General features: G+C 42.1%; 1 protein-coding gene across 1 annotated transcript in view; it reads left to right on the top strand.

The window, feature by feature from the left end:
- apoba (apolipoprotein Ba) overlaps positions 1-15669 on the top strand; it is a 37735-nt gene that overhangs the window by 19998 nt on the left and 2068 nt on the right. The window contains exons 24-27 of the mRNA XM_021585085.3: positions 3709-4082; positions 7583-15172; positions 15257-15368; positions 15475-15504. Of these exons, the coding sequence (XP_021440760.3) occupies positions 3709-4082; positions 7583-15172; positions 15257-15368; positions 15475-15504 (8106 nt within the window). The remainder of the gene's footprint in view (positions 1-3708; positions 4083-7582; positions 15173-15256; positions 15369-15474; positions 15505-15669) is intronic.

Below are 15669 nucleotides of genomic sequence, written 5' to 3'. Positions count from 1 at the left end.
GGCTGTGTGCTTAGGTTCGTTGGCCTGTGGGAAGGTGAACCTTCTCTTCAGTTTGAGGTCCTCAGTACCGTGGGGCAGGTTTTCATCAAGGATCGCTCCGTACTTTGCTCCATTCATCTTTGCCTCAATCCTGACTAGCCAAATCAAATCAAATGTATTTATAAAGCCCTTCTTACATTAACTGATGTCACAAAGTGCTGTACAGAAACCCAGCCTAAAACCCCAAACAGCAAGCAATGCAGGTGTAGAAGCACGGTGGCTAGGAAAAACTCCCTAGAAAGGCCAGAACCTAGGACGAAACCTAGAGAGGAACTACGCTATGAGGGGTGACCAGTCCTCTTCTGGCTGTGCTGGGTGGAGATTATAACAGAACATGGCCAAGATGTTCAAATGTTCATAGATGACCAGCAGGGTCAAATAATAATAATCACAGTGGTTGTCGAGGGTGCAACGGGTCAGCACCTCAGGAGTAAATGTCAGTTGGCTTTTCGTAGCCGATCATTCAGAGTATCTCTACCGCTCCTGCTGTCTCTAGAGAGATGAAACAGCAGATCTGGGAGAGGTAGCACGTCCGGTGAACAGGTCAGGATTCCATAGCCGCAGGAAGAACAGTTGAAACTGGAGCAGCAGCACAGCCAGGTGGACTGGGTCAGCAAGGAGTCATCAGGCCAGGTAGTCCTGAGGCATGGTCCTAGGGCTCAGGTCCTCCGAGAGAGAGAAAGAAAGAAAGAAAGAAAGAAAGAAAGAAAGAAAAAGAGAGAAAGAGAGAAAGAGAGAAAGAGAGAGAATTAGAGAGAGCATACTAAAATTCACACAGGACACCGGATAAGACAGGATAAATACTCCAGATATAACAGACTGACCCTAGCCCCCTGACACAAACTACTGCAGCGTAAATACTGGAGGCTGTGACAAGAGGGGTTGGGAGACACTGTGGCCCCATCCGACGATACCCCTGGACAGGGTCAAACAGGCACGATATAACCCCACCCACTTTTCCAAAGCACAGCCCCCACACCACTAGAGGGATATCTTCAACCACCAACTTACCATCCTGAGACAAGGCCGAGTATAGCCCACAAAGATCTCCACCACTGCACATCCCAAGGGGGGCGCTAACCCGGACAGGAAGATCACGTCAGTGACTCAACCCACTCAAGTGACGCACCCCTCCTAGGGCCTCATGGAAGAGCTCTAGTAAGCCAGTGACTCAGCCCCTGTAATAGGGTAAGAGGCAGAGAATCCCAGTGGAGAGAGTGGAACCCGCCAGGCAGAGACAGCAAGGGTGGTTCGTTGCTCCAGAGCCTTTCCGTTCACCTTCACACTCCTGGGCCAGACTACACTCAATCATAGGACCTACTGAAGAGATGAGTCTTCAATAAAGACTTAAAAGTTGAGACCGAGTCTGCGTCTCTCACATGGGTAGGCAGACCATTCCATAAAAATTGAGCTCTATAGGAGAAAGCCCTGCCTCCAGCTGTTTGCTTAGAAATTCTAGGGACAGTTAGGAGGGCTGCGTCTAGTGACCGTAGCGTACGTGTAGGTATGTACGGCAAGACCAAATCAGAGAGATAGGTAGGAGCAAGCCCATGTAATGCTTTGTAGGTTAGCAGTAAAACCTTGAAATCAGCCCTTGCCTTAACAGGAAGCCAGTGTAGAGAGGCTAGCAGTGGAGTAATATGATCAAATGTTTTGGTTCTAGTCAAGATTCTAGCAGCCGTGTTTAGCACTAACTGAGGTTTATTTAATGCTTTATCCAGGTAGCCGGAAAGTAGAGCATTGCAGTAGTCTAACCTTGAAGTGACAAAAGAATGGATACATTTTTCTGCATCATTTTTGGACAGAAAGTTTCTGATTTTTTAAGGATGCGTAGATGGAAAAAAGCTGTCCTTGAAACAGTCTTGATATGTTCGTCAAAAGAGAGATCGGGGTCCAGAGTAATGCCGAGGTCCTTCACAGTTTTATTTGAGACGACTGTACAACCATCAAGATTAATTGTCAGATTCAACAGAAGATCTCTTTGTTTCTTGGGACCTAGAACAAGCATCTCTGTTTTTTGTCCGAGTCTAAAAGTAGAACATTTGCAGCCATCCACTTCCTTATATTCTGTGGCTTCGAAATGTACAGCTGTGTGTCATCCGCATAGCAGTGAAAGTTAACATTATGTTTCCGAATGACATCACCAAGAGGTAAAATATATAGTGAAAACAATTGTGGTCCTAAAACAGAACCTTGATGAACACTGAATTTACAGTTGATTTGTCAGAGGACAAACCATCCACAGAGACAAACTGATATATTTTCAACAGATAAGATCTAAACCAGGCCAGAACATGCCCATGTAGACCAATTTGGGTTTTAGCGCTATGATGGGGTCTAAAACCAGACTGAAGCATTTCATATACATTGTTTGTCTTCAGGAAGGCAGCGAGTTACTGCGCAACCGCTTTTTAGAGGAATGGGAGATTCGATATAGGTCGATAGTTTTTAATATTTTCTCGGTCAAGGTTTGGCTTTTTCAAGAGAAGCTTTATTACTGCTAGCCTCCCAGTCCCTGCCGCTGAAAAACATCCCCACAGCATGATGCTGCCACCATCATGGTTTACCGTAGGGATGGTGCCTGGTTTCCTCCAGATGTGATGCTTGGCATTCAAGAGTTAAATCTTGGTTTCATCATTAGACCAGAGAATCTTGTTTCACATGGCCTGAGAGTCTTTAGGTACCTTTTGGCAACCTCCAAGCGGGCTGAAATGTGCCTTTTACTGAGGAGCGGCTTCTGTCTGGCCACTCTACCATAAATACCTGATTGGTGGAGTGCAGCAGAGATGGTTGTCTTTCTGGAAGGTTCTCCCATCTCCACAGAGGAACTCTAGAGCTCTGTTAGAGTCACCATTGGGTTTTTGGTCACCTCCCTGGTGGCCACCTCTAGGAAGAGTCTTGGTGGTTCCAAACGTCTTCCATTTAAGAATGATGGAGGCCACAGTGTTCTTGGCGACCTTCAATGCTGCAGAAATGTTTTGGTACACACCCCCAGATCTGTGCCTCGACCTCATGGCTTGATTTTTGCTCTGACATGCACTGTCAACTGTGGGACCTTAAATAGACAGGTGAATGCCTTTCCAAATCATGTCCAATCAAATGAATTTACCACAGGTGGAATCCAATCAAGTTGTAGAAACATCCCTAGGATGATCAATGGAAACAGGATACACCTGATTCTAAGTCTCATAGCAAAGGATCTGAATACTTATGTAAATAAGGTATTTCTTTTTATAATTGTTTATACATTTGGGGTCTGAATACTTTCCGAAGGCACTGTATTTCCATGTCAATCCTTTCCATTTACTTTAACCATATCTACATGTACATGCTACCTCAATCAGCCTGACTAACCGGTATCTGTATATAGCCTCGCTACTTTTATAGCCTCGTATATAGCCTGTCTTACTGTTGTTTTATTTCTTTACCTACCTATTGTTCACCTAACACCTTTTTTGCACAATTGGTTAGAGCCTGTAAGTAAGAAATTCATTGTAAGGTCTACTACACCTGTTGTATTCGGCGCACGTGAAAAATAAACTTTGATTTGATTCAATTCAGGAGATACAATTAAATGTAATAATGGCAAAGTGTAAGGGGAAATCAGGATAAATTCTTCGCTAATAGCAATTAATTAATTTGTCACTTTCTTTTTTGTTTTTACTACAGTGATAGTTTATTCAGATACGAGTTCAACCAGAACAAAATGGCAATCTCCCTTGTTTTGCCTTTGGGAGGAAAATCCTCTGAGGAGTTAAACATTCCCGCTACCCTGTCCATTCCTGCCATTGATGTTCCTGAAATAGGTTGGATGGTTCCTGCCAATGAGATCCAAATCCCAACTTTCACCATACCTCGCTCTTTTGACATCGTGCTGCCCTTGCTTGGCCTTGCTGAGGTGACCTCCAAAGTAAACAGCAACTTCTACAACTGGGAGGGATCCATCTCCGGGGGCAACAACACTGTTGATGTTCCCAGCTATATTGCTCATTTTAAAGTCAAGGCTCAGTCTCCTGTCAGCCCACTCGCCTACAGACTTGAAGGTAAACTTTGCTGATCTTTCCATGTTTCATTAGGGGTTCATAGTGAAGCTCTGTAACCTATTGTTATTCTTACATTTTGTTTTTCCTTGACATGGTCAAATAACTCAAGCATAGATTGATAATTTTTTTTTTTGGGGGGGGGGGGTATACAGAAACTAGAGGCCATGAGCAACTTTGTTAAAAATGACTGAACTGATTGGCCTATAGATGACGCTGGTATGATGCACTTTGCATCATATGATGCAAAACGCAGCATCGTATGATGTACAATGCATCATTCCGCCTGTATTTCTGTATTTTGGAAGTTATATATCTTGAGAACTTGATTGCTGACATGCAAAACATTTTGGGTCTATATCAACAATGGACTTATGCAACAAATACCAAAAGATCATTTTTGGGTGTAGTTTTCCTTTAAACTCTCATATCCCCTGCCATTTGACCTAGAGTCTTGAAACTTTGTATGTAGTTGTCTGTCATCATGCTGAACAAATTTTCCTCAAGGACCCATAAGGTCCATCAGGATCGATTTTCCTCCATCTTGGACAAAAATAAATAAACATATTCTCACAAACCAAGTCCGAATTACACCAAATGACACCAAATGTAGAATGTAGGTCCATTGTACATGTTTTAACTTAGTCTTAAGTTTGAGAAAAGCTAAGTGATTGATTAAGAGATGGCTGAGTTATTGATAAATCAGGAAATCTGATTTTAAATGTCTATCTAAATCCTTTATAAATCCACTCCACAATGGCCTGTTTTCTTGGGGTCATCAGAGACGTTACCTTGATGAACTATGTTACATTTTGGCATTGATATCTTAAAAAATAAGAAAACTATTAACAATTAACTTTTTTTAATATGTAATGCTAATGTTTAAATTAATCCGAAAAAAAAACGTATTCTCATGGACTAAACTTAAGATTCATTCAAAATGTGGGCCTTGGACTCACCACAAAAGTCCCTAAAGAGTTTAAGAAAATAACGTTGATGCATTCAAAGATGTACACAGTATACCAGTAGATGCATATTAGCACATATGTTAAAATATGCTACAAATACTTTGAAAATCTTCTTCTCATGAACCATACGACCAAATGACACCAAATGTAGAATGTAGGCCCATGGTACATGTCTTAACTTTGTCTTAAGTTTGAGAAAAGCTAAGGCATTGATCAAAATATGCCTGAGTTATTGACAAATCTGATTTTATGTGTCCATTTAAACCACAGTAAATCAGCTCCACAGTGGCTGTTGAACTTGAAACTTGTCATCGCTATTATGGACGTCCCTAAGATGAACTACAATGAATTTGGTATTGATATCTCAAAAAACAAGGAAACTTTTAACAACAAATTCTTTGCATATGCAACGCTAATGCTCAAAATCATCTGCAATCATCTTCTCCTCATGAACCAAGATTCACTCCAGATTTTGTATTTAATGCTGTCATATAAGATATACAGTATTTCAAATTATATTTGTGTAGTGATTTTCTTGACCACACCTACAGTCTTGCTTCGGTACTTTGGTGCTGCAGTTTAACTCATAGACCGCACAATAGAGAAGTCGGATTTGAAAATTCCTAATAAGACACTTTAGTCTTCACCTTTGTATGCAAAACCATATTTGGTACATAGACTTACCACATTAATCTCTAATGAGTTTAACAAAATAAAGTCCCAGAATTCAAAGATGACTGCAATATACCCATACACTAAGGCTGAAACTATTTCACAAGTCTTAACATTAACCATTAGTCAAATTGACTCCAGAATTGATATATAAACTCAGTACATTAAGTAATGACTTTAAGAATGATTACCTGCTGCAATCAAAGATAACAACCTACAGCGCTAGACTAAACTTCACTTTTGTCATTCTTGTGGTATTGAGAGATAAACATGGTAATGTTTCACTGATTGCACATAAAGGAAGATAGTTCCTACATGATAGAGTTTGCAGTTTGCTGTGTTATCCAACTGATCTTGTGTCCTTTCTGTCATCCCGTGAACCCCGTTCATTGCTGGTCGCTGCTATATTTTAATGTACAGTGCATTCGGAAAGTATTCAGACCACTTAACTTTTTCCACATTTTGATCTGTTTCAGCCTTATTCTAAAATGGATTAAATGGTTTGTTTTCCCTCATCAATCTACACACAATACCCCATAATGACATCACAATACCCCATAATGACAAAGTGAAAACAGGTTTTTAGAAATGTTTGCATATGTATTCATAATAAAAACAGAAATACCTTATTTATATAAGCTGTGTGCTCAGGGTCGTTGTCCTGTTGGAAGGTGAACCGTCGACCCAGTCTGTGGTCCTGAGCGCTCTGGAGCAGGTTTTCATCAAGGATCTCTTTGTACATTGCTCCGTTCATCTTTCTCTCGATCCTGATTAGTTTCCCAGACCCTGCCGCTGAAAAACATCCCCACAGCATGATGCTGCCACCAACATGCTTCACCGTAGGGATGGTGCCAGGTTTCTTGCATACGTGATGCTTGGCATTCAGGCCAAAGAGTTCAATCTTGGTTTCATCAGACCAGAGAATCTTGTTTCTCATGATCTGAGAGTCCTTTAGGTGCCTTTTGGCAAACTCCAAGTGGACTGTCATGTGCCTTTTACTGAGGAGTGGCTTCAGTCTGGCCACTCTACCATAAAGGCCTGATTGGTGTAGTGCTGCAGAGATGGTTGTCTTTCTGGAAAGTTCTCCCATCTCCACAGAGGAACTCTGGAGCTCTGTCAAAGTTACCATTGGGTTTTTGGTCACCTCCCTGACCAAGGCCCTTCTCCCCAGATTGCTCAGTTTGGCTGGGTGACCAGCTCTAGGAAGAGTCTTGGTGCTTCCAAACTTCTTCCATTTAACAATGATGGAGGCTGCTGTGTTCTTGGGGACCTTGAATGATGCAGAAATGTTTTGGTACCCTTCCCCATATCTGTGCTTCTACACAATCCTGTCTCAGAGCTCTACGGACAATTTCTTCAACCTCATGGCTTGGTTTTTGCTCTGGCATGCACTGTCAACTGTAGGACCTTATATAGACAGGTGTGTGTCTTTCCAAATCATGTCCAATCAATTGTATTTACCACAGAGGAACTCCAATCAAGTTGTAGCATCATCTCAAGTATGATCAATGGAAAAGGATGCACCTGAGCTGAATTTTGAGTCTCATAGCAGAGGGTCTTATTTATACTTATTTAAATCATGTATTTCTGTTTTTTATTTGTAATACATTTGGAAAAAAAATGTTCAACTGTTTTTGCTTTGTCATTATGGGGTAATGTGTGTAGATTGATGAGGAAAATTGTTTATTTAATCTATTTTAGAATAAGGCTGTAACTTAACAAAATGTGGAAAAAGGGAAGGGGTCTGAACACTTTCCGAATGCACTGTATATTTTCCACACATACATTTAAGTACATAGAAGATCACCATATTTCACTGTTTATATAATGACATTGGTTTAATCTCCTTTTGTCTTCATAAAGGCACAGGCATGATTTCAGGAACAGTGGAAGATAATCTGAAGTACCTAGTCAACGGGTCCCTGAGCCACAGTTTCATCGATGCCAGCTTCAGTATCTTTGAAACCTTGAGCGTTACAGACAAACTGAATGCTAAGGCCAACTACAAAATTGAAGCCTCAAGTCCTCTGGGCCTGCAGACCTCTCTGTACTACTCAGCAATGTCAGAATCCACTTCTGAAGAGGTCACAGGGGATGGTAGCTTGGATGGAACCATCAGAGTGGGCTCATGGAAAGCCGACTCCACCTACAGACATAACTATGCCATTCGCCCCCTCGATAGAGAAGGAAGAGGAGAGTCCAATCTGCGGGTGAACTCCCCACTTATCCAGGCTCAGAACATGATCAAGGGAGTGTATGCCAATGACGAGTTGTCCATTGTGTCCAAAACCAATGTGCAGGACAATGCTCTCAAGCATGTGGCAGAGCTCAAGTACAAGGATGGCCAACTATCTCTAAAATGTGATGCTGTTTCCAATGCCCTGGGCAATATACTTAAGAACAAAGTTGAACTTGGAATCTCCAGTGAGGTAATCATTCTGAGAGTTGAGTCCCAGGCTGATGATGCAACAAACCAGGCTTACTCCCTTCTCACAGGTTCCCTGAACATGGACGGTCTTGAAGTCAACTCTGAAGGCTCCCTTACCGTTAAAGGAGGCCGTGGATTGCATAAGGCCACTGTGTCAGTGAACAGAAATGGCCTGGTTACCAGTGGCACCAACAGCCTGCAGTGCAGTCCCTTGACGTTTGAGAACATCTACAATGGGGGCATAGATAGTAGTGGAGCCTCCCTGACCTCCACGACCAAAGGAATGGCTGAAGACAGCAGAGCCGAGCTAAGCTTTGAGGGCAGAATATCAAGTACTGAGGCTTCTCTAGGCAGTGCCTTCAGAGGCAACGCCTATGATTCAAACGCAAGAAGTACAACAAACCTGGTATTTAACAGGCAGGGTTTAATCTTCTCCAACAACATGAAGGGATCTCTGCAGAACATGAAGACAGAAAACACCCATAGTCTGACTCTCACATTATGGACCCTGGCCTTCCGCTCTAAGACAGATAACTCCATCTGTGAGGACGCCTCCTACAAGCATGATATAAAGGTTGACGTGAAGCCTTTTGTTACCTCCATTGACATGAAAAATTATCTCAAGCTCTTTGACGTCCGTATGAACAATGAAGGCCAGTTAAAAATGGAGCCTACCAAGCTGGACCTGAGTGGAAGTTTAAGAGGAGCCTACCGAGACGAACATGAGCTCAGACACACTTATGAACTAAACTATGCTGACCTAGCTGGCGCTCTGAAGTGTAGTACAACTGGGAAGATAATGGATGCACAGATGAGCCACAACTGTGAAATTGAGATTGCAGGACTGACCTCCAAGTCTAACTGTGAGGCAAGGATAAACTCAGAATCATTACGTTTTGTCAGCACTATTCGTACCTTGGCACTGCCATTTAGTGTCACTGTCAATGCCATAATCAACAGTGATGGTGAGGTGGACCTGTTTGGGAAGCACACTGGGCAGCTCTATAGCAAATTGCTTGTTAAAGCAGAGCCTCTTGCACTTGCTTACTCACATGACTGCCGGGCCACAACCACACATATGCTGGAGAGTTGGGAATCTGCTGCTCACCTGGATAACAAGTTTGATGGTCTTCTAACACCCAGTGAACAGTCATTAACCTGGAAAACTAAATCCAAGTTTGACAACCACGCTTATAATCAAGACGTCAGCACTTACAACAATGCTCAGATGCTTGGAATTGAGTTTGAGGGAATAATATCTACAAACCTTTTAAATGAGGCTGGAGTGTGTGGAGACCAAAGGTCAGAGAAGGAAAACCAAGAATTCAGTGTCTCCGGTTTCCTGAAGTATGACAAGAACAGTAACTCACATATCATTGAGCTTCCCTTCATTAAAAGCCTTCCTGCTGCTTTTGATCTCCTCAAGACTGCTGTAGTCAGTGCTCTGGAGGCCATGCAACATTATATCATCAGCTTAGACATTAACCAGCTAATTGGTGAGCTAAGAGTCCATTTGGACAATCTTCCGCAGCAAGTCAGTGACTTCATGACAGAGATTGATTTGGAGAACAAAGTGACTGATGTCAAAGAGAAACTGATTATTTTGACACAAGAGTATGCTGTGACACTGGAGGACTTGGAAGCCTCTGTGGAGAATCTTAAGGTGAACATTGAAAAAACACTATTTGATATTGCAACCAAAATCAGAGACCTGATTGCGACAGTCAGGGGCAGCATTGAGAGGGGAGACTTGTCAGACGCCATTTCAAATGTCCTCTCACAAATTAGTAATATGCTTAAGGATGTTGATTACCATTTTAATATCAGAGAAACAATTGTCATAGTCATTGATGCAATTGAGGATGTCATCAGACAGATTGATCTACAGAAGCTAGGAGACAGCAGTGTTGCCTGGTTGGGGGACATTGATAGTAGATTTAGAATCAAAGAAAAACTTCAAGATAAAATTAGTGAATTGAAACAGGTTATTGAGACCTTTGATGTCACAATGTTTTTCCAGAATCTGAGGGACTACACCCTCTCAATCAACTTTGACTTTGCTAAATATGTGGAGCAGCTAACTGCTAAGATTCCCACTGAGCAGATGGCCAGGGTCCTTGAATCTATAAAGGATGTAATTGTCAACTGGATTGAAGAATATGAAATTGCAGACAAAATCAATGCTATGTATTCTTATATCAGAGATCTGCTTCTCAGGTATGAGTTTGACAAGAGATTTGAAATATTCATGGATCAGACTGTAGTACTCATCAAGGAATTCAGAATCCAAGAAACTGTGCAGTCACTGGTTGATGCTTTGAAATCTATAGACGTTGAAGTCATGTATGACAACGTTATGCAACTACTGGATGGGTCTGTAAATCAGTTCAAATCAATTGACTTCAAGCAAAGCATTGATGAGCTAAAGGAATACATTTGCTCAGTCATCAAGATTATAAAGGAATTTGATTACAATGCGTTTGTTGATGATGCTAACCAGAAGATCAGTGAACTAACAAGTTATGTTAATAATCAGATTGAAGCCTATGGAATTGCACAAAAAATAGAGGCCTCCAGAGAATTTGTTAGAAAGATCCAGGGTTCTATCTTCAAATACTTGGAACAACTCAAAGAGACAAGAATTGCAGAAGTCGTGAAGATGATGAAAGATGTGATTGACACTACAGCCTTCAACGATATAAAGACGATTGTACAGCAAGCCCTTCAAGACATGAGAGATCGAGTTGATGGCATGAACATTAGAGAGGAGATACTCATATATCTGCAAAGGGCAAGTGACTCCTATACGAACATGGTTGCCTACATTTCTGTTCAGTTCAACAAACTGATTGAGGAAATCCGCAGGGTGGCTGAGGACCAAGATATATTAAACCAGATCAGTCAGGCTGTGGATGGTATTCTGGATGCACTGAAGACAGCAGATGTTGAGATTCCCTCTTTTGTAGTGCCTCTCACTGACCTCGTAATTCCCGCCATCCAAATCAACCTGAACAGGCTGCAGGACATAAGCATTCCGGCTCAAATCTCAGTCCCTGAGTTCACCATCCTGAGTTCTTACACTGTCCCAGCCATGAACATAGATTTTGAGGAAATCAAACAACAAATAATTGCATTCATCGACCAAGTAAGAGAATATGAGGTTCCAATGCCTCCACCCGAGGCCATCTTTGGAGACTTGAGAGCACTTTACTTATCCGACCTCCCAGACTTGACCTTCCCAGAAATAACTATTTTAGAGATCAAGCTTCCAGCCATCAACCTCCCTAAGTTGAATCTGGAGAACTTTGAAATCACAATGCTTCCAATTCCGGAGTTAAAGTTCCCTCAGGTCCACACTGAAGTTCAAATTCCTGCTTTTGGCACGCTCTATGGCGAGTTTAGAGTGAACTCCCCCCATTACACTCTTGTGACAGTAGCCTCATTAGAGAACTCAACAACAATTAATTTGAATAGAGATGCACCAGAGACTTCCAAGTTCACAGCCACGCTTACTTCTCAGGCCAAATCAGCCTGTGAATTCCTTGACTACTCCTTGGATGCCACTGCTCGTCTAGAAGCTTCTCAGATGGAAACATTGGTGTTTACTGAGACTGTGAATGTCACCCACATGGTCTTCTCTATAGATCACGAGGGATCACTGACTTTCAGCGCACCCTCTGCAGAAGCAACAGCAAAGACCACTGCTAAGGCCACTACTGAGATGTACACAGCTGATCTGGTGAACAACATTGCACTGTCCCTAAAGAATGGAATTTCTGCATCAATAGACACTACCTACAGCCACAACTTGAACATCCCAGCTGTTGAAACTTCAAGCCAAGCCACCATGACCCAGACTGCAGCAGCCAGTCTTGAATCTGGTATTATTTCTGTGACTGTTCGAAATGAAGGAAATGGAAAGTGGTCCATTCAAGACTACTCAGATGAAGGCACACACAAAAACAATCTAGAATTCAACATCAATGTTATCACTGCGAAATTAACCTTTGTTGGAGAAACTGAAAGCAAGGTCTTGAAAATGAAACAAACCATGAATGCTGAATCTGTCATTTTCAGCCACTTCACTGTTGATGCCAGGGCTGAGACAGAATTTCCTTTCGTCAAGAGCAGTATTGTGGTTTTAAATGGAGATGCCCATGTGGGAGACCTAAAGATTGCACTGACAGCCTCCCACAATGCAGAGCTTATGGGAAGAATGAGTGGAACCATATCTAACACTTTGGAATTTTTGGCCCGTCCTTTTGAGATTGTCCTAGATTGCAAAAACGAAGGAAATTCAAAGGTTATCTTCCCATTGACACTCACAGGAAAGTTTGATCTCCAAAATGAATTTGGTGTGATACTTAACTCTGAAATGCAGCGCGCCTACTGGGCTGGCTTAGCTCGATTCAATCAGTACAAGTACTATCATAATTTCACCATGGACAACAATCAGAAAGACATTGGAATCTATGCAGCAATGAACGGTGAAGCCAATGTTGACTTTTTGACCGTTCCCCTCACCATCCCTGAGATGACAGTGCCTTATCTTAGATTGAAAACACCTCACATTCAAGAACTTTCTCTTTGGGAGCATGCTGGCCTCAAGGAACTTCTAACCACCCCTAGGCAATCATTTGAAATGAACCTAAAGCTTCAGTATCAGAAGAACCCTGACATGCACACCATTGCTTATGACCTACAACCCTTCTACAATGCAATTAGTAATTTGGACATTTTTAGGGCTCACTTTGAGTTAGGGAGAAACAAACTTGTAAACCTTCTGACAACCTCTTACAATGAAGCCAAGACACATTTTGACAAATATAAGATTGACACATCCAACCAACCTCCCAGGTTTGTCACAGTCCCCGGATACAAAATACCCATCCTGCATATTGAAGTCTCTAGCTTCAGAGCAGAGTTACCTGCATTTGGCTTTTTCATCCCTAAGGAGGTCAGTACACCAGGTTTTAAAGTTCCAACAATGGGTTTTTCTGTGCCATCTTATACCCTGGTGCTGCCATCTCTGGAGCTGCCAGTCTTACATATTCCTGAGACATTGAGTGAGCTGACCCTTCCCTCATTCACACTACCTGCCATTCAGAACAACATCATGATCCCTGCCATGGGCAACATGACATGCGATTTCTCTTTCAAGTCCACAGTGATTACCCTGACTGCTAATGTAGGCCTCTATAACCAGTCTGACATTGTTGCCCGATTTGGAGCTTCCTCAACTTCTATGTTTGATATTCTAAAAGGTAAACTTGACGGGTCTACCAGCTTGACAAGGTCAAGGGGTTTAAAACTTGCCACTGCTCTGTCCTGGGAGCACAAGAACATAGAAGGCAGCCACGACTGTACTGTTAGTCTCTCTAAAAGGAACATGGAAGCTATTCTGGCAACTGTTGCAAGAGTCAACCTTCCCTTTGTGAGTCTGGAATTGAGTCAGGAACTTCTTGGAAATACCAAGACGAAACCAAATGTAGCCTCCAAGATTAAACTAAAATACATGCTTAATATGCCACTGATTGAGGCTGTAGGCAAGGGGAACATTGATCAAAACTTGGCATTGGAGGGACTTACATCTTATGTCTCACTGGAGACCTCTACCAAAGGAAAAACTGACATAACAGTAAAAAGGATTGTTTACTATGGAGCTATAGACAACGAGGCTAACATTTACCTAAACGCAAATGGCTTGCGATCCACAGTGAAAACTGACCTAGACTCCAACCTTGTTCACGATAAGGTTACCATATTGAATCTGAACATCAATGACAACCTAGCTCTTGAGGCATCTCTGAGGCGTGTGTATGCAACTTTGAATTACACCTGCAACAATATGGTTAACATTGTTTGGGCAGGGTTTGATACAAATGGGAAGCACTCTGTTAAAGCAAACTTAGACTTTGTTCCTCTAACAACGGTGACAGCTAAGGTAGACATTGGTGCAACCCAGCCATTCAATTACATGGATCTTCCAGGTGACGCAGGAGTGGATCAGAAATGTTATCTTTCCATCGCTGCAGATAAGCAGACATTCAGCTGGAGTGGCAGAGAGCAACTTGCCTCTGTTGTACATTCCTGTGACTTACTTCTGTCAAATGATGAGGCTGAAGTGAAGATAGATATTGCTGAATCTGTGGAAAGATCTCTTGCTTTCCTGAAGTCTGTCCGGCTCCCTGTCTACCAGAAGACTATTTGGGATGTGCTTAAGTTAGAGCAGGTCTCCAGAATGGATGAAATGCAATTCCTCAATCTGTCCACTACTGTAGTTTACACAAAGAACAAAGAGGGACTAATTTTCACTTTACCATCCAAATTATTTGAGAATGGGGTCACCTTCAATATCCCAGAATTGACACTAGCAGTGCCTAGCTGGGTGAAAGAGATCCCAAAGGCTGTAAGGACGATTGACATGCGATTCCAAAATATTGATCTCCCAGATCAGGTCTCAGTGCCACCTGTCATCGATGTTCCAGCTTTTGATGTACCCTTCACCACTCTCCATGTGCCAGCCTTCTCAATTGATTTGAAGAATTTGGAGATCCCTACGATGATAAGCACCACTGGCTTTGACATCATGCTGCCTGGTCTGCCCAAGGTGGAAATTCCCCGTTTTGATATTGATATACAGTTGCTACAGAACAGAATGTCCTTCCTGTCAGTGAAGCTGCCACAGTATGAAATCATTATCTCATCATTTACCTTCTCCAAGTCTATTACCATTGGTGAGCACACCATTAATTTGGATGAGATTGCTAGTCAGATTTCCAACTTTGAAATGCCAACCATTACCATCTCAGAACAGAAGATTGAAATCCCTGAAATCTCCCTGAACTTGCCTGTAAGTGTGTTTATCCCAGCCTTTGGTGCCCTTTCTACCACTGTGAAGGTGTCATCCCCAATTTACAATGTGACATCAACTGCAAACCTGGAAAACAAGGAGTCCAACGTTGTCACTTCACTGAAGTCCATCTGTACCTCCACTATGATCTTCCTGGAGTATGACCTCAATGGTAAGATTTATTTTTTTTTACTTTGGATTACTTCCTCCAAGTACTTTCAGGTTTACATTTATTTTTGTATATTTGTCCCTGCAGCCACCGCCACTCTTCGTTTTGAGAACGGAGCAGTCCGCATGAATGGGAAATGCAACTTGGTTCACAGTGACATAAATGTCAACTGGCAGCATGTCTTCTCACAAAATCTCAGGTAAAATATGTTATGAAAGTAAGACTGATGCTTTCGAAAATACAACGCTACCAAATAATAAGATAACAACATATTTTTCTGATTTAAATGTAATCTATTTTCTTAGGATGAAACGGCAAGTCTCTCCTGATGCTATGTAAGTACCACAATATAATTAGATTTTTTTTACTTTACTAGGCAAGTGAGTTAAGAAATTCTTATTTACAATGATGGCCTACCGGGGAACAGCCTTGTTCAGGGGCAGAACGGGGAACCTGGGCAACCTTTCGGTTACTGGCTCAACACTCTAACCACTAGGCTA

Source organism: Oncorhynchus mykiss, chromosome 25, assembly GCF_057628025.1.
Source record: "Oncorhynchus mykiss isolate SJ-2025 chromosome 25, ASM5762802v1, whole genome shotgun sequence".
Classification (NCBI taxonomy): domain Eukaryota; kingdom Metazoa; phylum Chordata; class Actinopteri; order Salmoniformes; family Salmonidae; genus Oncorhynchus; species Oncorhynchus mykiss.
Note: the sequence above shows the minus strand (reverse complement) of the source record. Positions and strands in the feature narration are given on the sequence as shown.